Consider the following 22,393-nt stretch of genomic DNA (forward strand, 5'->3'; position numbering starts at 1 on the left):
TTTCATTCGAATTTTCCTTTCGTTTTACGCCATCTTCTGTTCTTAAATCAGCCTCTGCCCCCGGGAAGCAATATTCCTCATGCCCTCAATAATAGGATTATGGATTGCAACCCAGGGATAGCAATAACGTCTCACTGTGTGATTGCCCGCTGTTTATCATTACTATTAATTGTAATTACTTTAGTGACAGACAGCAACATTTGTGTAGAATTACTCTCCCCGCTTGTACAGCTCTAATGTGTCACTACATCTTCTGAGAGCCGCGATTGTATCTCAACAGGAGGCTCCCGTAAATTCTGACATATCTACGGTGTGTGTTTATGGCCTGTGTATCTCTTTGGTAATGTCTCACATTATGGCTTGCAACGCATGATGGGAATTATAGTCCATATAGCCACCAGAGCGCCCGAAATTCTTATACCTGCTCAGGGATTTGTTACCTAAAATAGTAGAATTTGTCAAATTATTGTCACCTTTCCCAAGTTCTAACACTCCTTATACTACGAAGACAGGTATCATAGCTTCCGTTCTTTATGACTATTCCTCCCATTATTCCTCCCTCTCACCTATTATTAAGTTGCTGATTGTTGATGATTGGCTCCAATAGCCTTTGTAAAGGCAGATCAGGAGAAGCGAGTGAACTATAAGGGAGGAACTTGTTTAGTGTTCACTCCGCCGTAGGCTGCCGTTGACGTCCGTCAGCTTCCAGTAGGTTGACGTTTAATCGAAACAATTTAATTTAAACAATGATTAAAAAAAAAACAAATGCGCCATTCACAGAATGTGTTCTACTTACAACCCACTTGATCATAGAGGCAAATTATGAGGGGCACCACAGGTCCTCTTACAGCACAGATTCCTCATAAAATTGATTTGCGGCAATTATTTTTTAGTAAAAACAAATTTATGGTGGAAACATTGTATTTCGTAGTCTATGAATAACTATTCATTATTCATATTCACTATTATTACTTTAAAATAGGGGCCTCAATATATTTTTTGTTTGGGGTCTCTGGGAATACACTTTTGGGAACATAGTCCCTTTGATGAAAGTTACCATCTTCAGGCCACATCCGCATATACTATAGAAAAATCTATCACGTTTACTGCTGCGCTCTCTGCGTTCACCGGTCAATAAAATCTAATTTGGCAATAAGGGGGAAGCGGGGCTGATTTTGAGTTAAAAAAACCACAATACATTTTATTTAAAGTTCAAAGTCCAAAGAAAAAATTCTAAGCAAGCAAAAGGAAACAAAAAAGCTCTCACGAATATGTCTTGGAATAAATACACGTCTCCTTTATTGCTGAATTCTGTTCTCAGGAGAACTTGATCCGCAGGGAATAACCCCAGTTTGCCAATATTGTTGGAGATGAAAGAGATAAGTAGATGGTGTTGATACATTTTCTTTGCTTGTTCTGACCAGCCGTGTTGTGTGTTTTCAGTGCCTACACGGAACCTTACAAAGTCTGCCCCATTTCTGTGAACAACACAGAGGACTTCACCTCTGATGAAGACCAAAAAAGCTCAGAAGACGAAGAAAACAGTCCTGGGGAGGGTGGAATCGTTCAGAAGGTAATATATACATTGTCTTGATTAATATGTCACTAATTCCTCCCCTTCCCAGTCTTTTCAGAGACCCTCTTAATGCCTCTCATCCCTTCGGTGGTTTATCTTTGAGACAGGACATGGAACCTAATGTTTCTTTTAGTAATGTTCTTCATTCATCCAGTTTCCAATTGGTTTTTGATCTCATGTTTTGACAGCCTCGGGTGTTGTAGCTGCTATGGATAGGAGGTCGTATGTTTATCTCATATACCCCTTCGAGACGTTCTTTAGCACCCATAGGCATTAAACAGTGGCAGACACAGAATATCAAGTGAAGCTCCACTGTCTCCTGTTTGAGGCTTCAAAGAGACACCCTGCTCTTAAACTCTCCACCCGACAGGCTGTTGATGTTACAGGTTGAGTGAATGAACATTTCTAGTGAGGAGTTTGGGGTCAGTGCATGTGCCAACAGGAAAATTTTCCTCTGTTGCTGGTTTAAACAACGAAGAGGAGCGTTGTCCGTGCCGCTGGCATCGACACCCGGGAAACAGGGTAGGGAGGCCTTAAATAAATTAAGACTCTGTTAATGTTGCTTCTATTTCTCTATCACCTCTGTTTATAATTTATGTCACATTGGGAACCCTCTAACTTTACCCCACCTCCTCCCCATACCTCCATCTTCACCCTCACCTCCTCCCCATACCTCCACCTTTACCCCCACCTCCTCCCCATACCTCCATCTTTACCCTCACCTCCTCCCCATACCTCCATCTTTACCCCCACCTCCTCCCCATACCTCCATCTTTACCCCCACCTCCTCCCCATACCTCCATCTTTACCCTCACCTCCTCCCCATACCTCCATCTTTACCCTCACCTCCTCCCCATACCTCCATCTTTACCCCCACCTCCTCCCCATACCTCCATCTTTACCCCCACCTCCTCCCCCTACCTCCATCATTACACCACCTCCTCCCCATACCTCCATCTTTACCCCCACCTCCTCCCCCTACCACCTTCTTTATCTCTGCCTCTCTAGCTATCTTTGTATCACGATTCCGTTGTATGCGCCCTGACATGACCCTCTCGGCAGGTAGCTTTATGGTCTCCGCGTTCTCATACTCTTGTGTCTCATTATGATGAATAATGATGCCTGATCAAACTACACTAATAGCGCTTCACGGAGTGCATACCATACGGGCATTTCTTGCTTGTTTGAAGATATTTGATGTAATAAAATACGGGGCTAGTTCAGGAAAAGCTGAGATGTGTGGCAAAAGCTGGCCAAACTATTGTTTTATCTGCCATGTAATAGGTTCCTTTCCCTTATCTTGTCCTTACAATGGCGGGCATCAAAACGAAGCATTCATTTAACACTAGGATGAAAAAACAACAAAAGCCTTGGGAACATGCGGTTACGAAGGCTGCTTCCATGGTATACATAAAAGGTGGTTTGTAATATGTTTATTGCTAAAACTACATTTCTAAACACAGTAACGTGGGTTAATTTAGTGCACCGAATTATAGAACGCAGGATTTGGTAAATTGACATATCCTCCCTGCCTCCCCTTTAATCCCTGCGTAGGTCCTTTGTCCGTCTTCCATTCCAACCTGCTTGCCTTTCTACATCATTTAATTCTGTCCTCTTCTTAGGAGTGTCCCCGTCTCTACCCTCTCTGCATCCTTCCTACTTTCTCCATCACTGTCTCATTAACTGACCTTCCCTCCACCTCCGTGAACCCTCCACCTTGCAGCTCTCCTTCCCCGCACCAGCTGTGCGTCTCGGCATGTTCACCCAATGCCTGTCCTTCCTCCCTTATGGAAATAAAGAGATTCCCTCTGCCTGGGGAATTCCTCCCCGCGGGCTCTTTGCACACTGAAGCATTATTCTGTCCCCCGCATTAAGTCAGTTGTAATTGTTTCTACCTTCTTTTCATCAATCATCTGGACTCTATTGGAACTTTATATCACTAATGAACTGATTGTTCCGACCACGGCTTAATAACCCTTCTACTGCCAGGGGACCTGTTTTAGGGACTAACTAATCTGGCAAACATACAATGGTTAGCAGGTCTGGATGGATGTCATACTTTGCTGGCTGCTCAACAGATCCAGTTGGCTTCTAAAATTCTTCTTATGGAACCATTTGGATTTTTAGGAATTCCATCATTTCTTTATGGACGAGCGATCGTTGCGTACATTGAGATCGAATGAGCTAGAACCACATTGCAGGAGCCATGGCTTCCTTTTACAGAACCACTTTTGGTCCTCTACCATGGCATATTCCCTTGTTGGGGGTTTGTGGCTTGCGACCCCGTAGCCTTTGACTCTATGAGAATTCTGGGTTTACAGAAGACACTCTCTCGGTGCAGACGTGAATAATAAATAGCTTTTCTCATCTTCCAGTCGTACCGAGAAATGACCAATCCTTCAAACGCCTGTCAAAATGTTATTACATTACAGTCACCAAGTCAGCACTCTTAAGGGCTCTTCGGAGTATTGTTACCCCGCAGGTTAATCTGTGATATTTTTCCCTGTGTTGGCGAATGATATTTACATTTAATTTAAAATCAACTGTATGGGTTTGCACAATTTTGTGATCAGAGCTATCAAGGGGAACAAATAACTCTCTCTCTCTCTCTCTCTCTCTATATATATATATATGTAGCTGAATGCAGGTGAAATAAATTACCAGGAAGGTCCTATGTTAAAGGCGCAGTTCCACTGAGACAAAAAATTATTGGGTTCTCAATGTTATGCAAGTAAACCTTAGCAGATAAATTATTTGTTTATTTTCTTTAAAGGTTTAATCATGTAAAAAAACAACACATTTAAGACGCTTTTGCTTTTCCTAAAATAAAATTGCAATGTCAGAAAAATCTAAATGCAATTTTCATTTCAATAGACCGGTAATTTGGTTTTGTTTTTACATTAAAAGCTTTAAGGAAATATTAAAGGATTTGGGGCAGTTAAATCATTGCATGCGTTACATTTCTAGAGGGTCCTAGTTGAATGAATGCATGAATGGTTCTTTAAAAATTCTTATTCATGAATTTCTATAGATAAAACGCCCGTGAATATATTTATCAAAAGATGAATAAGCATCTGTAAAATTCAAAGCCGATGCAGTTGGTTTTCCATTGGCCATATTAGTAGTAAAATAATAATGTGGTTGTCCATGAACTGGCAGCGTCATTTCCATTTATAGTTGGGCTAGCTGGCAATGGCTCAAGACCAATATCTGGCTCATGCTGGTGTATGTATGTGCATATGTGTGTGTAAGGGCAGTGTATGTGTATATGTGTGTTTAATGGGCAGGTGTGTGTAAGGACAGTGTATGTGTAAGACTCGGGGCAGGATTAAGGAGAATGCTAGATTTTTAGGGGTTCCATAAATCTAATTTATCGGGTTTTTTTGAATGGTGTGATTCACAGTATTTGAGATTTTTGTGATGATTTTGACTGGAAACCAATTTGGAAACCCTATTGACAAAGTAGAGAACTCCCCAGGGGGCTGAGCTGGCGGAGGGCACACCCATGAGGTTCTCACTATGTTAGAAAGCCAATGTAAGGGACATAGTTCATCTTAGGTTGGCAGAAACCTTAGGGCCAATCCTGTTGGAAAACGGGTAGTTTATTCACCAACTTCATCTCATACGATGGATTTACTTGGCAATAAGTTATTTAACGTAAAATAAAAATTGGTAGGGGAATACTAAATCTAGCTATTTAACTAAAACTAACTCAGAAATTGTGGCCCTTTTGTTTCTTAATTATTTTTGATGAATGAGACCAGATCAGCAGGCAAGTAGCTTGGTGATTGGTTGGCTGTGATGTTGGATCTTAATATAGATAGAAAAATAGATTGTAAGCTTGCAAGAACAGGGCCGCCTTCTCCTCCTGTACGAGTTTGTCTTGGCATATGTTAATCTTATTGTCAAAATGTATAATGTCAGTTGTGATGTTCTTGTTAATTTTCGCTGTCCCCCTGTTGTAATAGCGCCGCTGAATCTGCTGACGCTCCATAAATAAATATAATTGAATGAAAAGCCTCCAGGGTATAGGTGTTCATCGAGGTGGTGAGTGAGAATCAGTTAGATGTTGCAGCATGATTCCGAGAACAATTCCGAGAATTAAGATGCTTATTAAAGTGCCTATCTTGATCTTGATACAAGTAAAAAGGATGGTCTAATAGTGGAAAATATATGGAATGAATTATAGAATGGTGATAATGAGACATCATTCCTTGTAATGTTGAAGGGGGAAAATGCTTCTCAAAAATGATGTCATAATCATAGGGTTTTGTCATGCCAGGTGACCAAAACCACATCCCTTGGCACACCGGGGTTAGCACAAACCAAATCTGTAATCTTAGCCCATCTCCTGCCAGAAATACCCTTATTGTGCCAGCCTCTCTCCCTCCATCGCATGCCTGGGATATCACGCAAAGCCCGAGTGTTTTGTACAGTTGGAAAGCGTGCAGTCAAAACACAGACAATGGCCGGATTCTGATGGACCGCTCTTCACCCACTCAGGGCGTCACAAAGTGACTGTTTGTAAATACTAATTAACAAAAAGGAGAAAACCCAAACATAGCAAAAAGGTTAAAAGCTGACATTCACATATCATTCCTCATCAGTTTATTTCTCCCCATGGTCTCATTGTACAGCTCTGTAGAAATCAATCAATAATAACAATGTTACTCCTTTTGCTTTATCTAACTGTTCAATCTCGCTCTTTCCTTTTATCCCTGTTATATTTGATTTCTGTAGAAACACGGTGCCTGGGCAGGCTCGAAATGGGCAGGTAGGGGGTACTGAAAGTATAAAAATTCACCCCGATATCACAGGCCGATCTGCCACTTTTCCTGATCCTACATGTTGAATTGTACTATAGTAGTCTCTCTACTCTGGGGTAGAGAGAATATTAACCCTGCAATATTTTGCCACAGACATCAGTTCCCAAGAAGTTAAAAAGCCCCTTATTTTTAAGCATTTCTGATAAATTACAACTATTTAAAAACAAAAAAAAACCACAAGCTGTGGGTAGTCGATAATTTATCCTAAAAGCTGTAAAGGCAACAGTTCTGTTTTAATAAAATAAAGAAGCGCGGCGCGTTTTAATGCCTTCCTTGCTTTTTACTGGCATTGTGCCGTGCATTCCAAGGGTTAACGGAGATGCTTTCAGAATCAGTCAATGCTTCCTTTAAAAACAAATACCCATTAAAAATGACATAGCGGGTAACGCCTGATGGCTGTGTGCGGGACAAGAGTCACGTGACCTGTAGGGCCACCGGATCCAGTGCAAAGACACATCAATCAAGTGACTGCATGAGCACAAGCAGTGGAAGCGGGGCGTCCCCGTGACTTGGCACGCTGATGGGGATATGAGGACGTGCAGAATGCCCAGTGCATGCCTCTCTCCGGACCCGGGGCAATGCCAGCCAGTCTGGGAAACCCCTCAAACAATGGCCACCTTCCGTGCCCGGGAACAGGATTCACGAAGAGACCCCGAGGTGGCGTTACTGGTGCATTTTCCTCTAATCGACGGGCGACAGCATAGAAAAGATCAGCTCACTGAAAAAAAGGCATTATATTCTACTAACGGCATTCGTCTTAAAGCGTGTACAGAATACACAGAAGTGTTTGGTGGATATTCAGTAAAGTTTTCTTTACATATCCGCCCGACTAGTAGTTTATAACAGTGACAGCTTCGGCCAACTTTCAAGCTCATTATGGGTGGCACTTGACTCCAAATTACCAGATTTGTGCCAAACGTATCCAGCAGTCGTACCATTTGTATTTTCTCCGGGCACACTTAATTTGTTGCGGAAATCATATGACAAAGTAGAAGGTTATTACCATAGAGGCAGAAGAAGCTGTCTTAAACTGTGAATCTATGCAGAAAAGCATCTATTTGATAATGAAATGCGATGGTTGCCACCTTCCCGTCCCATCCGCCCGCATTATCTTCTTCTAGAGGGGTAGACATGATTATTCTCTTAATAGAATTGGAGTTTTCACTTAATAGCCTTTCACCCGAATGCCTTCGCACAGCCAGTTCAGCTGTTCTTGCAGGAAAATCCCGCTGGCGCTGGCTTAGTACAATGCATGATAAAGTTGGGGAGTTGATGGGATCGATTCACTAAACTGTGAGCTTGAAGAACATTTCTACTTCCTTACTCAACTTAAAAATGCGCTACTTTTAATGTTTCAACTCACTTTGCTGAGTGCCTGTATGTGTGTCTATATTCTGAGCTGTCTGTCCATTTGTCTCAGTATTATAACTATATATATATATATATTTGTGTGCGTTTCGAGGGTGTCTCTGACCGTCTCTGTCTGTCTGTCCATCCGTTCATCCACCTGCCTGTCTGCGTGACTTATACTTTTTAGCAGGTGAACACGCAGAAATGTTATCGACCATGAGAATACGAAGATTTGCAATTTGTAACTAAATTCCAGCATTTCTTAGAATGTTGGAATTGTATGCTGTTTGGAAATATTGTCCATGGAAGACGTTCCAAGGGAAAAAAGACCTGGAAATGTGTGATTTTCATCTAGAAATAAGATATTTGAAGTTTTGGCAGGTTTTATTTTGTTTGTTAGAAGTTTTTCATCAATGTTTTTCCTTTTTTTATATGATCAGTGCATTTCTCTATGCACTTTCCAAGAAAACAATAAATAATTTTGGAATTATAGTTATATTATCTGTGTTTTGTTTTTTTCCAGAAGAAAGGTACCCTGAGAGCACTTAGCATCGTAGAGGAACTACTGACGTCGGAGAAAGTGTGAGTATGAAAATAGATGTCAAAAGTCAAATATAAACTTCCAAGAGAATGGAGATTAGCGTGTGATTTGGGCAGGTGTTGGATAACAGAGCATGCTGTGAATTGTAGTCATACAGCTGTCTAATGTAATCTGTGAAGGGGTAGAGGGAGTAGAATCACATGGGCTAAAGTTAGGCAGTAAGGTGCAAGCCTACTTGGGAGCTCTCTGGGGTCTCCAGGTGAAGCGCTGCTCCCAAGGCTCTTTGGGCCCCCTTTCTTCTTCTTTGGGAGGAGGAGAGCGGCGTTCACCATGCCCACTGCCATTAACCATTCCCTTAGGTCAGAGGAAGCCAGCAGCCAGCTACCGTTAAAATTAGGTCCTATGATGGTTATTAAGTATCACCAACGAAAAGAATTGTAGCAATTGCTTTATGAACATCATTGCATTTGTTGTCCATCACCAGCTGGAGATGTAGCTACCTCCAGTCTGTTGGACGTTTGCGCATGCTTTGAGCTGGTTCAGTGGAACAGACCTTATTGTTTCACACCATTTTGGTATCTCAGAATTCACAAAAGAAAATAATTTGGGCCTTTGGGATAATTCTGAATCACAAAATGCAACATTTTTTTTTAAACATTTTATTGAACATTTTAACTTTTAGGCATGTGTGAACTACAAACAGCATGTCCTAGGGCAACTTTTCACCATGACGAGCTTTTATGTGGAGGCTCCTCTGGGGGCTTGTCATGTAATAGCTGAGATTTATTGTGTACGGCTTGACCATTACCCTGTGGACTTGTTAGAGAACCATGTACCAAACATATTTGGGGTGATTGTGTGGATTCAGCATGTTCCCTCATTTTCTTACGACTTCTGTTTTCTTGCAGATACGTTGAAATGTTGAAACGTCTACACACTGTGAGTAAATCTTATTTCTTTGTATCTTTTATCGGATACACATATTTTTAGAGGTCTTATGATGTTCCATGAGGAATCTGTAGCTGTGTTAAAGGGACAATAAGAACTTTCACAAACCAGCAATCAAACGTTGAGACTTTGTATAGAATTATATGTACTATGCTGAGAGACAAGTTTGGGCCTTGTGGGCATGCTTGATACCAGTGGAGATATATATATATATATAGCGATGAAGTATTTACCTTTGGGGCTGACCTAGGCCGCCCACCCTAGAGCAGCTCCCCCGGCTACCACCCTCTGCAGTCGGCATCCTAAATTCAATAAAAGGCGATGTGGAGCTCCAAGATATGATGTCATATTTTGACGCGTCATGTCTTTAAGGCACACGGAGACTTTTAATGAAGCCGTCACAACCTCTTTGACTGCCTAGTGCTAGGTACTTTGGAACATACTCCATACCCTGTTTTATATAATGTCAAATAACATTATGTAATGAATCCAGCAGAGGTTGGCTAAAATGTGATAAGCGAGGAGGACTTTCATCCTCGTAATCCCTTTATTTTCATCGAAACACATATTCCAATACTCGTAGGTCTTATTAGCACCCGGGATCCATAGACTAAAATAAAAAGTGGCGTTAAATCCCGCTTCCATGGAACACATCACCCCCCCCCCCTCGTGAGCTTTATTCTCTAAACATTGTTATAGCTATTGTGCGGTGACAGCGAAAGCATCCATCTATATCCACGCAAAATGAAAGGGTCTTCTATAAATAATGGAATCTCAACAGATTTGCATACAAATTTAATGTACGTGAAAGTGAGAACGCTAAACAAAGTGTCACACGCATACATAATTCATGGTGCAGTTAAACACATTGGCTCGCTTTGCTCCGGGGAGGTGGACTGTTTAGTTTGTCTTTGAAACAGAGTGAACATCAAAGGGTAGATGAGCGTGTGGACTGACGTATGTGTACATTAGAGGTCCGGGACGCTAAACAGGCCTGCTCATTTTGGATTATGTACCAAATTGGGCTCTTGAATGTCGGTCAGTATCGGTTTTCTGAAGCTGTGAGCCACGGTGCCATCCGTTTCTACATGTTAGCCAATCAACAAGCAGGAAAGTGCTCACATGACATTAAAAAAAGGAACTCTTTTGGATGGAATATTTTAAAATTAAAATATTTTAAAACACACTCATGGGATAGGAATATGGCTCCTGAATGTAAGAGAAGAACAATGACCAATTATTTCAGAGCAAATGGGCCAACAAGACAGGCCGAATGGGTCTGATCTGCCGTCAGATTATTTTATATGGGGATTCGGTGTGAGATTAACACGGACGTTCTCTGAGTTATGATGACAACTTCTTCCCAGCCTTCTTTTAATTTGCCTAAACTCTCCTTAATATAAGACATCTGACGTTATTTGGTAATTAACCCCTTGTTTAATAATGTCGCCACTTTCCATTTTAAGCCTTAATATAGCAAAGGAATAAATGCCCAACATAATCAACACAGCGATCACTGGACGTTCCATTCAACTCCAATCCATTTGCAAACCTCCTCCAGGGAAATTGTGCTACTACTTTGCATAATGCATCCCACACAGAAAATGAATGTCACGTTATGATAATGAGCAGCCCTGGGCCCTGGGCCTCGGTGCTGACGCTCTAGGTGTACGTGGGTTGTCAGTGTACCCCAGCTGTTTCATGCTAATTCACAAACACGGAACTCCGGGACAGCCTTCTGCCAAAGCGACTACAGGGCTGGGTGTTTTCAGAGTATCAATGCAGGGTTTATTCGACTAATAGCCCCTCTGTTCAGTTTGGAATTTCAGACAGTTCAGACATGTCCCCTTCCCCTGACCTCCGCCATTCATCCCCCCCCCTCACCCTTCAACTCTTGTCCAAGCCATTTGTATCCATAACAGAAGCGGTTATTAAACCCAAAGACTGCCGAACTCACCCTGCACGGTTTAATGAAGGTCATGTGACCTGGAATAAAATTATTATCATAATGAGGTTGTCATAGTAACTGTGACACAGTTACTGAATGTATACATTGGAGGGATTCTAGGACCCTTCTTACTGCCAGATGGACCTCAAGTTAAGTTTGAGGTGCATGAGAAAGAACTTTAATGTTCTTTTATTATTAGTTGCAGAGTTTTGTATCCATTTTATAAACCCCACTGTCCCACCTGTGATAAAAGGCTCAGTCTGGGAGATGATGTCATATCTTCACTATTATTGCATTTGGAAACCATTCCTTATGTTGGAGGCTCCCTAGGCAGTGGTCCACGGCCTGCTGGAGAAAGAGTCTCCTCTTCTTATATCCTAATTATGGGGGCTGTGTCTTCTAAACACCGATCTGACAGCCCCCCAAACTAGAAGACACCAGGAGCCTGACTCAATAGGACCATCTGCCCCTTGAATCCCCTCTAGACCAGTTGCCGTAGGCTAGAATATGCCTCCATGTCAGTAACTTAAAGGTAGTTTGACCCTCACCTTAAGAGACCGTCGTGTAGTACGGCACTAAATGGCAATATTATGTTTCATCATCACCTTCTGATGTAATTGCACTTGGTTTCCAGCTATCTGGGTTTTACCAAAACCACTAATGGGACCGCACTGTAACAAAATAACGTGTGGTTTATTTAATGTTAGTGGGAACTCCTAGTGCGGTCAATAACCAGACAATCTATGCTGCTGATTAGTGCCAGAGGTTTTGCGGGGGTCACGCCATAGTCATGCTAAGCAGCATAAAGCAACGTGTACTCACGCTTCCTACTAGGGTAAACCCACTGCATGGAGAGGGGCTTTCATTTGGCTCCCTGTCTAACGTTCAATGTAATCTTAATCTCTCGCTCCTATGTGTCCTATGTTATTATTTTTATTGGACTTTGTATTTGGTTGAATATTTTATGGATTTTTTATACAAAGGGGCCTCCGCAGGAGACTGACACACACACTGACACTCAGGCATTCGCACACCCTTATTTCCTTCCTCTTCTTCCTCTCCTCTGGATAAGCTCTTCAGTGGGGGCAGGGAGGAGTACAAGCCGACTCTGGGTCCAGGCACCTGGATCAGGATAGCCTTCAAAGCCCCCTTAGTATGTCTTTTTGATGGATGACGCTGCTCAAATGGCCTGAATTTATCTGTTTTATAACCAAATACAGCATTAGAAACATCATTCATGTTGACCCTATCCAGAAAGAATTCTTTAATCATGTATAAAACACCTCATTTATTGTTTTGTAGGGAATGCTTAATTGTCAGGTGATGCAAAAATGAGCACTGATAGATTGTTGCCATAGAACGTTTATTTGTTCTTTTTATGTTATTAAAAGAAATAATAAAATGTCTGCTCTGCTGAGGCTTATTTTAGGTTTTGAAGTTGAGAGGGACCTCACAAAAACAACTTTATATGCAAATGACGTACTGCTCGGGAGCTTCATTTAGCGATTATGGAACTATCACTCCGCTGATCCAATTAAATAAAAAACTTGATGAATAAGTAACACCAGCCACATGGTTAATTATGTGGCCATGGTTAATATGTGCGTCCATTATATCATTCATCTCCCAATCCTACCGTAACCGGTGCCCATAGGTCACAGTGACCAGATGTCTCTTTAACTTCAGAAAGTCCTGCTGCCTATGTTGTCCACCAGAGCTCTCAGATTCATTCTTGTACACCAACGAAAAGCCCTGGAACTCTTGTTCGACTATAACTCCCATCATTCGTAGCCACCAACAGCCGGCTGTTGGCAGTGGCGTTAGAATATTATTGGAAGGTGGAAGGACATCGTTGTTCTGTGGAAAACCAGAGGTTGTCTAGACAGATTGGCACAGAGATATATGACTATTATTGTTACTCTGGGCTGAATCCAGCAAATGAATGAAGGTTTGTGTATTGCAGATGAAATCTCTTTACTATTACAAATGCAGAAGGGAATCTGTATTGTGCTGCTGGTCAGCATCGTGTATATATTTATTCTTTTAGCCCAATGCCACCAGGTTTAGTTCTCCTCCCTCTCCTTCCTACTTTTGCCAGACAGGACCAGGACAATGCTGCTAACCCAAACTGAGTGGGTGTTCGAGGTGGCATCGCTCTGGCAATCTACCAGTATGGACGGCCAGGTCACGTCCAGTGGAGATGGAATTCCCACCAGTCACTCTTTCTTTCGGAGCCAGCACCTCTATGACCTGTGAATGGAGGGAGTGGGGGGGTGAGGGTTGCTTTGTGACCTTACTCTGGCATTAACACCATCAGAGCTAGAAAAAAGCGAAGCGATGAGAACACTTTTGGCAAATACACAGTATGTGGCCGGAGAGAATGGGATTTATGGAAGTGAAAGAGTTATCCGTCCTGTCTCAGGTGGAAGCGAGACTGTGTGGATGTCAGGGCTCACATTGTCCTACAGAATTACAGGATGAGCGAAAAATGTCCCAAGTGGATAGTCTTCTGCTTTCAACCTCTTCCAATGAATAGGAAAGCTCTGGCGCTGCTGGAGCTGAGGACCGTGTCTCCCCTTAACTAACCTTTTGGCATCATGGGAAACGTAGTCTTCCAGCAGCTGGAGTGCTAAAAGTCCCGGATCCCTGTCTGTCTTTTATTCTTTGCTGTAACCTCTCAGGGCCACGCATGTGAAAAGGAAACAGAAAGTTGGCTTTTAAGATTTAATGCAAAAAAAAAGGGACAAATATTAACATACAGACCCAAAAAGTTACTTATACCACCCAAAAAAATACAGGCACAGAAATATAAAGATAGAAACTCGCATAGAATACATACTAACTCAAAGGTTTCATGGTAACTAATCCTGGAGGTTATGTCTGTTATGTTACCAGTGTGACAAGGAACCCGCGAGTGAAAGCTTTTTATTACTTTGTGCAGTAGCATAAAATAAGTTCAGGAAAGGTCAATTTGTCCAAAAGAGGCTTTTATTTTGCTCTGGGGCATCGGCGGTGCTTTTATCCAATCACCTCGCAAGGTTCTGGAGATTGACGAGCCTGATCTGTAAAACTCTGAAGAGCAATAAGCGAGCTGCAAAACTCAGCGAAGCCTGAGAGACTTCCACGCAGGACGCAGACTCAAGCGTGCGCTGAGAATAAAACGCTCGTCTGCGCTTCCCACCTGCTCTTAGGAGATCATGGGAGGGAGGGATGGAGGACGGAGGGGGGGGCAATTGCCCCCCGTGCACTGCTGCAGCTGTTACCACGACGGGGGGGGGGGGACCAGCTCATAAAACGATTTATGCTGAGATTTAAGACTGAGATGCTCAGGAAGCGTTATCGTTAGAAGAAGCAGGTCATTCAAGGGTGAGAATGTGGAACATGTCTGTAAATGTAATTATCGCAGTCCAATAAAGAGCTTGGGTGATTTTGATCGTTGAAATACGGGAATCAAATTAACAGAACTTGAGCATTGCTCCTCTGATGACTGATCTTATAAGTACCCTTAATTCTCCTATAAACTTTTGCTTTAACTGTCGTCCCTGTTTGTCCGCTAAATGCTGCTGTAAACATTCAAATAATGGCACTTTTAACCGTTGCCCGCATGTCTCCATTAATGGCTCCAATAAGTTAATTAAGTGATCTTTGGGGAATATTATTCACTAACATGCTACTATGTTATACAAAGTTTCCTTGAGTTCAGCTCCCACATAGCTCTTTAACTCCTCTATAAAACACCCCTGTAACTTCACCACTAACCCCTCCAATTCCTTGTAATGTCTTCTCTAGATGCCTCCAATGATAGGGGATGCTCTCCACCATTCACAGCCACCGATTTTGTTCTTGTAATAAGTTAACGTGATTTTGACGGTCGTATTGTGGCCCAATGGGCTACCACTGATGGCTTCTGTCAAATGTTTGCCTCTTTTGGTACCAGACATGACAGCCCAACAAAAAAACTACACATGCAGATAATTGCTTTCGATATTCTGTTTGTTGTAATTCATTTCAAAGTAATATACAAATAAACTGCTCTCCATTGATTTGTTGACCAGAACCCAGTATGTCTCTAGGTTATTTCACATTTTTATGGTTTGTCTGGAGAGATGAAACACCGTAACTGTTCTTTGAGTTTGTAACCTCTTCATACGGTGGGTTATCGGGGATACGGTGGACAATGGAGGAATACATTAAATTTCTGCCCTCAATTTAACTTTGAATAAAATGAATTCCCTACATGAGTGGGCTTGCTGGCAGTGTTCTAAAATAATATACTGATTATCTATGTATAAATAAAACCAGGTCACCTGCAACCTTAACCTTGGGACATCATATAAAGCCATATTTGTGCTGGATTTATGGTCTGTGGTGAACCAAAAGCAACCCTGGTTTTTAGATCCATTCTCCAACACAGAAGTCTATTTTGTGTCCAGAATCTCCACTCGTCCTCAGTATTTAAGAAAAGTAGGATATGTATAAAAGTGATTCTAGTGCAACGTTTGAAACTTTGTCTTATCGTAACAACCATGAATGGTCCAGCTAGAAGACTATCCCATGGGCTCCTTACGGTGGCACAGCTAATTTTAAAAACTTTTAAAAAGTAAGAATCATTTTTTATAGACAATTTCCAATGTTTGGACACATGTGGAAATTTGAAGGTGTTTTCCCATATGATTCACCTCTGTTACTCCTTGTATGTTGAAGGAGTTCCATGCATCGGTGCTTAGGGTCTTGGGTGGTGAAGAGGAGGATGGGGAAGAAGAGCTCAGACTGCGTCATGGATTGAGTGAGCTGCATTACATATACCTACTCCATGAAGAAGTCTTGCAAGAGCTGCAGGAAAGGATACAACACTGGTGAGAACCGTATCCCTTAGAATTTCACTATCGACTGTGGTAATGGACGTTACTATTTTATGGCTTAGTACTCAAAATAAACATATTTTGTTGCAGATTCAAATAAGCATTGAGTGTGGACCAGAAACCAATATTCCATGTGTGTACCATGCGGGCTGCCATTTGAATTTTCTGTCCTAGGGGTTTCCATTAATACAACCCCAGTTGTTTAGTTGCTGATTGTTGTTGATTGGTGTAGGCAGCATTTGTAAGGGTGGATGAGGAGCAGGCAGAGAACTTGATCACGAAAACAATGTAAATAGTTAAGGTATTAAAAAAATGCATTTACTTAATATTTAAGGGGCTAATAATTATACATTTGTTTGGATCTCACCTTCTGATCCCGAGTAACTGATTTTGTTTCTAATTACACAGGGAGGAGAACCAGAAGATAGCTGGTGTGTTCCTTAGCCGCCAGTCTAGGTTCCAACACCACACAGCCTTCATTGTTGCCTTTGATAAAACAACAGCCGCTTTGGACAACTGTACCCTCAAAAACCCCAAAATGGCACATGCTGTTAGAGAATTTGAGGTAGGTCAGCATATCCTTTGTCCTCGGTTCTTCTGATTGTTCCTGACTACATAGTGCCTGAACCCTCCAAGGTCTCAAAAGCTCCTTCTGTGCTGGTCTAGTGAAGGTATCAGTTTTGTCTACAGACCCAACTGAGCTAGAAAACCCAAAGTTCTAGAAGCGTTATCAAGAAGTTTAGTAAATCAGTAAGACACAAATGTGGGAGACTCCATGGGACATTTCAAATGAAACTTAAACACTTTGCGAACAGGAAGCTTAACAGGAAATAAAGAGTGCAAAAGAAAATACTTCCCCCTAGCCGAACAAAAGACAGAAATGCGATTGCACTTAAGTTCTCTCACATTATGGAAACATTTTTTTACACGATATGGGAGAATAAAAATGACACATGTACCCTCTGCCTTTCAGAGAGTTTATGATGTGAGGTTGGGAGTTGATCATCAATACAATCGAAAAGACCATTTCGATGACTTGAGTTCTGATAGATAAAAGAAAATTAAAGTAATCGTGATTAACCTTTTCACTCCCGAGTCTGCAATGTTTCCGAGTCCCCTGGGGTGAATATAAAGCATTTCTTCTCAAACTGACATCTATGAATGACGGCTTTGACTAATGGGGCTTTGATAGGAACCATTAATCTATCAGAGCTTCCAGCCTGCTTCTGATGAGCCCAACTAGCAACCAGCCGCCCCAAGGAGTTATGAGTGAATTATCAGCTTATTATTGGATTTTATTCATTCCGCCGCTGTGCGGGAATCCTCCCTCTAAATCATATCAGTTTTGCACGCCTGCAATTTGTATACGTTGCATGTCAAGAGTTTTCCTCGAATGACAAACTGCAACTGACATAATGATTCTCCACTGTGGGGAATTTTACTATTTTCCATGTGAATCTGACATTTTCCTTCAGCAATGTTGCCTCTAGGAAGCATAATAAATTGTATTTTAACACTGGTTTTGGTACATTATATGTTAAAAATATAATGTTTTAAAAATAAATGGCCTTATTTTGCATGTTTTCTTTTTTTAAAGGAATACTGTTTTTTTTCTTATTTGCCATTTTATTCATTTTAATGCATATCATATGTGACTGAGATTTTGGGTATGAAAACTGTTGCCGTATGATAAAATATTGTACTGAAGAGCTTTCTCTCACTGGAGAAAAATGTTTCCAGCGTTCCAATGATAATCCACCAACCATACTGTTCTGTCAATGGAGGATTGTGGGCTAATACTGGAACGGATTCTTGTGTAACTCTAAACATTCCATGTTTCTCTCCCAATCTGCGAGAGCAGAAGAACCTTCAACGTGGGGAAGCGAGCGTGAAGCATGAACTGATGAAGGTAGTTCAGAGGGTCTTCCAGTACCACATGATCCTTACAGGTGAGAAACGCATGATGGTCTTCTGAACCAATGGTGCCAAGGTCACATTGATATAGAAACGGATCTGATCCAATGTATTCGAGGTCTCTGTCTTCAGTAAACTTCTTCATTCAGAAGCCTAGACCAGGGGTAGGCAACCGTTTGGCTCTCCAGATGTTGTGAACTACATTTCCCTTGATGCTTTGCCAGATGTAGTCCACAACATCAGGAGAGCCGAAGATTGCCTACCCCTGGCCTAGACTGAGAAACCCTCCGAGAATCACCTTTAATATTTAAATTATTTATTTTAATAATAAATTAAATTTATTAAGGGTCCAATACGTTGCTCAGTCTGTGAGTTGCTCAATCCTTGAGTTAATGCCATCTGAGTAAAGAATTTAAGGTACTTTAATGTTACATTGTTAGTATTCCATTGTGTTTAAACATGGCAGTTGGGTATGTCTACTTTCAACTTGCTTAAATTCTGCGAGAGCCAGCTTTTCTGCACTCCCTGTACACCCTTGTTTCTACTTTGGCCACAGATACTGTACTTGATCCATTATGAACTCACAGGCTCAATGATGACATCATATCTTATAACCGAGCTACAGATCTCCTGCTCCTCACTAGACACCAAGAACACACTGTGGGGACATTCTGGAAATTAGGAGGTTGTGCTGCCAAAAATAAATTTAGTTTCTACACAATCAACACTAAATTTGCCGCAATTAAGTGTCAATTCTTGGCAGATCTTGGACCATCTTCCCTCTCTTGTGATATGAATAATATTTACATAATTTTTCCTTTTTTTATTTCCGCTGTCACCTTTTTGTTTAGCCACATTTTGAGTTGCTCTTACGTTTGCTTCCCAAGTGGATATATTTATAGGTCTATTTATCTAACAGCATTTTGAACGTCGACTGTTTTTCGTCTGTGTTTTTTCCTGTGAAGGCTTCGATCCCATTGAACGATGTTGTGATGTTACTAGCAGGTTAAAATTAGCCGTTCTAAAATTGGGCTTTGTTGTTGTTTCGAGCAAGACTGCGCTATGGCCACCACTCCCCAAATATACCCAATTTATTACAATACGTTTTTAGCCTGCATGCTATCTTTGTTTTTGTTGATGACATCATAGATTCATTCTAATTGTTTTTGTGTTAACGTTTTAGCCCAAGAATAATTTTAAAATTGCTTTTTAATATTCTTAATCACTCTCACCCAACCAGGGCTTGGTGGGGAATTTACCCCTTTAATCACATTTGAATATTTTTGGATACTGTGTACAATTTTCCTTACTATACCCAAGATATACTTATTATTATTTCTGTTACCGGTATACAGGGTTCCGTTCCTTTATAACTTTGTATGTAGGTTGATGCCGTTAATGATATTCATTTAAAATATTTTAAATCAGAACTTTTTCCGGCCTTCTTTGAAGGTTTTGATGTTTATCGGTGAGATCACAGCTCTGGAATACAGGCATTAGGACTGAAAAAAGAGCCAGAATGTTAGATCTGACAGGGATTTAGAAAATAAAATAAATCTAATTTTCCTTTCGGCTGGACGGGATGTTATTTAAATCAACCGTCTTTTCACCAAGAGTCTTAAGTAAAGCTTTGCAGACTGGGCTTAAAGCTACAGATAAAGCTATCAATTTGACAGCGATGGATCGGAAACAGAGTTTTAAATGAACTCGCAGAAAAAGTAAAATTTCAGATCCCTGTTTGCCATTTGAAGCGGGTAATGTCACTTCGCTAAACTATCAGCATGATCAACCTGCCAGAAGCTGATATAAAAGCGTCGTGTGAATCCGTTACAGTAATATCCTGCATCCCTGGTTTTTAATAAAAAAAATCTAATGTTTCATAAAATACCTTATATTTCAGATGGCCACACGGGGATACTTTTTTTAAGGGGCTTTACAAAGAATTGTTATGTGGCCGTGTTATACATTAATAGCTTTAGGTGTAAACGATTAATGCATTTGAAAAAGTATTCTATTTTATTTACGCAGTTTAAGAATATTTCCCTGTTTTTAAGATGGATATATTAAAGGCACAAATTAACGAAACGGAGAATATGAGCAGACAAAATACAGGCATTGTAAAGATAATAAAATGAAAAGGACTTTGTTAATATCAGAAGTTCTGGGATAATGTCACCTCATCCCTTGGAATCATAGAAACCCATCTGGAGATATTTGTTATGCATCCGTTGTATATGTGATGTCATAGGTGTTCATTATATGACACCATTGGGCACTCCTGCATAAATGTGGGATCCATGTATCCTCGGCTGTATAAAATATGCTCCGATGACATATAAAGAGGTCGGGAGCAGCTGCAGCGAACCCAGAAAGAGAAAAGCGATGAAGAAAAAAAGAGAAAAGCGATGAAGAAAAAAAGAGAAAAGCGATGAAGAGAAAAAGAGAAAAGCGATGAAGAGAAAAAGAGAAAAGCAGTTGTTCAGCCCAGGGCAGCCCTTTTCTTGTTCCTATTACTACGTTGTATGACCTCATACGAAGTGAGGTTGCAAGATTTTCCTCCAAGCGTTGTAATAAGTCGAGAGCTTTTGAAGATGACTGCACTGAGACAACCAAATCTTTACTAGGAAACCAAAACAGATTTTTACCCGAAGTTTTATCCACGTCAGATTAATTGAAACTAAAGCTTATTTAAAAGTCATTGAATCAGACAGTCATAGGTCTTCTGATTTTCACTTGATAGATGGTTGCTCTAAGACTTCAACTATCCCTTATATTTCAGAGACTCTCTGTGTTAACGGTCTTTTGAGTTGATTTCCACTGATTCCACTTGATTCCCATACCTTTATTGTCTTAAGAACCAGTAGTTGAAGAACTTTTAACATAACTTTTTTTAACATAAAATAACCTCTGCTAAAAACCGAGATTTTGATCAAAGCCCTTATCTCATCTTTTAAATCTCCAGATTATTTGAACAATCTCTGTCCGGACTGGACGGAATATGAAGACACCCAGGGTAAGCGAGGGCAAACTGTGGGGTCCTGTGGGGTTGACCAGATGCAGTCTAGACTACTACCTTGTACCTTGGGCGAAGAGTAAATGTGCAATTGTGGCTGGCCCTACTTTGGTATAGAAACTCTTCTATCCAAAAACCACTGGAGCCCTGTTTTAGTGCCACAAAATAATTCATATAATATCTATTATGGACAAAGTCATATGGAATAAAACCATTATATATTGTGTTAAGAATAATATCCCATTTAAAGACATAACTATTCACATAAGTAAAGGTAGAAAAATAATTTTGTTGATTGTTCCGGGTGGATACCTGGAACCTTCTTGCTGAAAGTTTCTGTGAGTTCTGCTTTATATTAAATCCATGTTCGTTCTATAAAATGTGATGTTGCCTTACGCTCCATTCCAATGTATTCTTGCGACAGAATAAATAACGTTATACATTGAGAATATATCCCATGATAATGAACATACTGTGCTGCATAATATTACTTTGCATGCTTGAATAATGAACGCATTATTCTGTATGATAGTTGTACTCGTATTTATTATCGGAGGTGGGCGCCAGCGCCTGCTCTCTCGCTGAGACCTGATTAGCCCAAGGCCAGTCCTGAGTATTTGTATCTATTACATGGATGAAAAAAAATCAATACAATACAAATATTGTCTTTCTTGAGCTGCATGAAATATTTATGGGGCAGAAAACACTGACGAAGATGTAATATTTCTCATCGCAGCTGCCCTACTGATTGTGTCTGAAGTCGCGGATCGAGCCAATGACAGCATGCGCCAAGGGGTAAGTCTTGCTTTGGCACGATATTTCGTCGGAATGCAATCTTTTGCTTACATCTGAAAGATGTCGGGTGCAGAATAAATATAAATCAAGTTACTCGGATGCGTGTTTTGTTCGGATGCTTAATGTGGAGAGAAAGGCGAAGGAATCTTAGGCTAGAGAACGAGGAGGCACAAGGGAAGGTTATCAATTTATCTAATTTAGTAGAATCTATAGAACTTAAAATTTTGTGAGAAAGAAGATAAATTCCCCTTTGCTTTTTCCCATTTGGAGTATAGTTGAAGGTGATATATTTTATTGGGGCAAAAATAGAAAAAGATCTCAGAGGTCTTTTCTTTGGATGCAATCGTAATGAGTCAATTCATCCTTTACACCCAAAGGGGACTAACTCTGAAAGGTCTTTGTCCCACCATGCGACCGGCAGCTGCTGAGTAGGACAATATGATGCTTGTGATTGAGCATACGCTTGGGTTCCATGTTACTTGGGCCATGTTGTGATGACGGCCACCAAAGCTGCTGTCTGATCCCTATACTTTTAGCATAGGGTTATGCAGTTGGGTCGGCCCTTTTTGAAGAATTCTGGACCAGCCATCCCTGTCATTTTAATCTACGCCAAAGTAGGA

The 22,393-nt window shown here is 40.9% G+C and overlaps 1 protein-coding gene across 3 annotated transcripts in view; it reads left to right on the forward strand.

Moving 5' to 3' along the window:
• FGD5 (FYVE, RhoGEF and PH domain containing 5) overlaps positions 1-22,393 on the forward strand; it is a 60,383-nt gene that overhangs the window by 18,886 nt on the left and 19,104 nt on the right. For 2 of the 3 annotated variants that reach the window (XM_053469896.1, XM_053469894.1), the window contains exons 3-10: positions 1,444-1,573; positions 8,276-8,334; positions 9,202-9,232; positions 15,894-16,045; positions 16,460-16,616; positions 17,913-18,000; positions 20,928-20,978; positions 21,715-21,773. In XM_053469896.1, coding sequence (XP_053325871.1) covers positions 1,444-1,573; positions 8,276-8,334; positions 9,202-9,232; positions 15,894-16,045; positions 16,460-16,616; positions 17,913-18,000; positions 20,928-20,978; positions 21,715-21,773 — 727 coding nt within the window. The remainder of the gene's footprint in view (positions 1-1,443; positions 1,574-8,275; positions 8,335-9,201; positions 9,233-15,893; positions 16,046-16,459; positions 16,617-17,912; positions 18,001-20,927; positions 20,979-21,714; positions 21,774-22,393) is intronic. The other variant, XM_053469895.1, reaches the window with a different exon arrangement.

Source organism: Spea bombifrons, chromosome 6 (genome assembly GCF_027358695.1).
Source record: "Spea bombifrons isolate aSpeBom1 chromosome 6, aSpeBom1.2.pri, whole genome shotgun sequence".
In the NCBI taxonomy this organism is placed as follows: Eukaryota; Metazoa; Chordata; class Amphibia; order Anura; family Pelobatidae; genus Spea; species Spea bombifrons.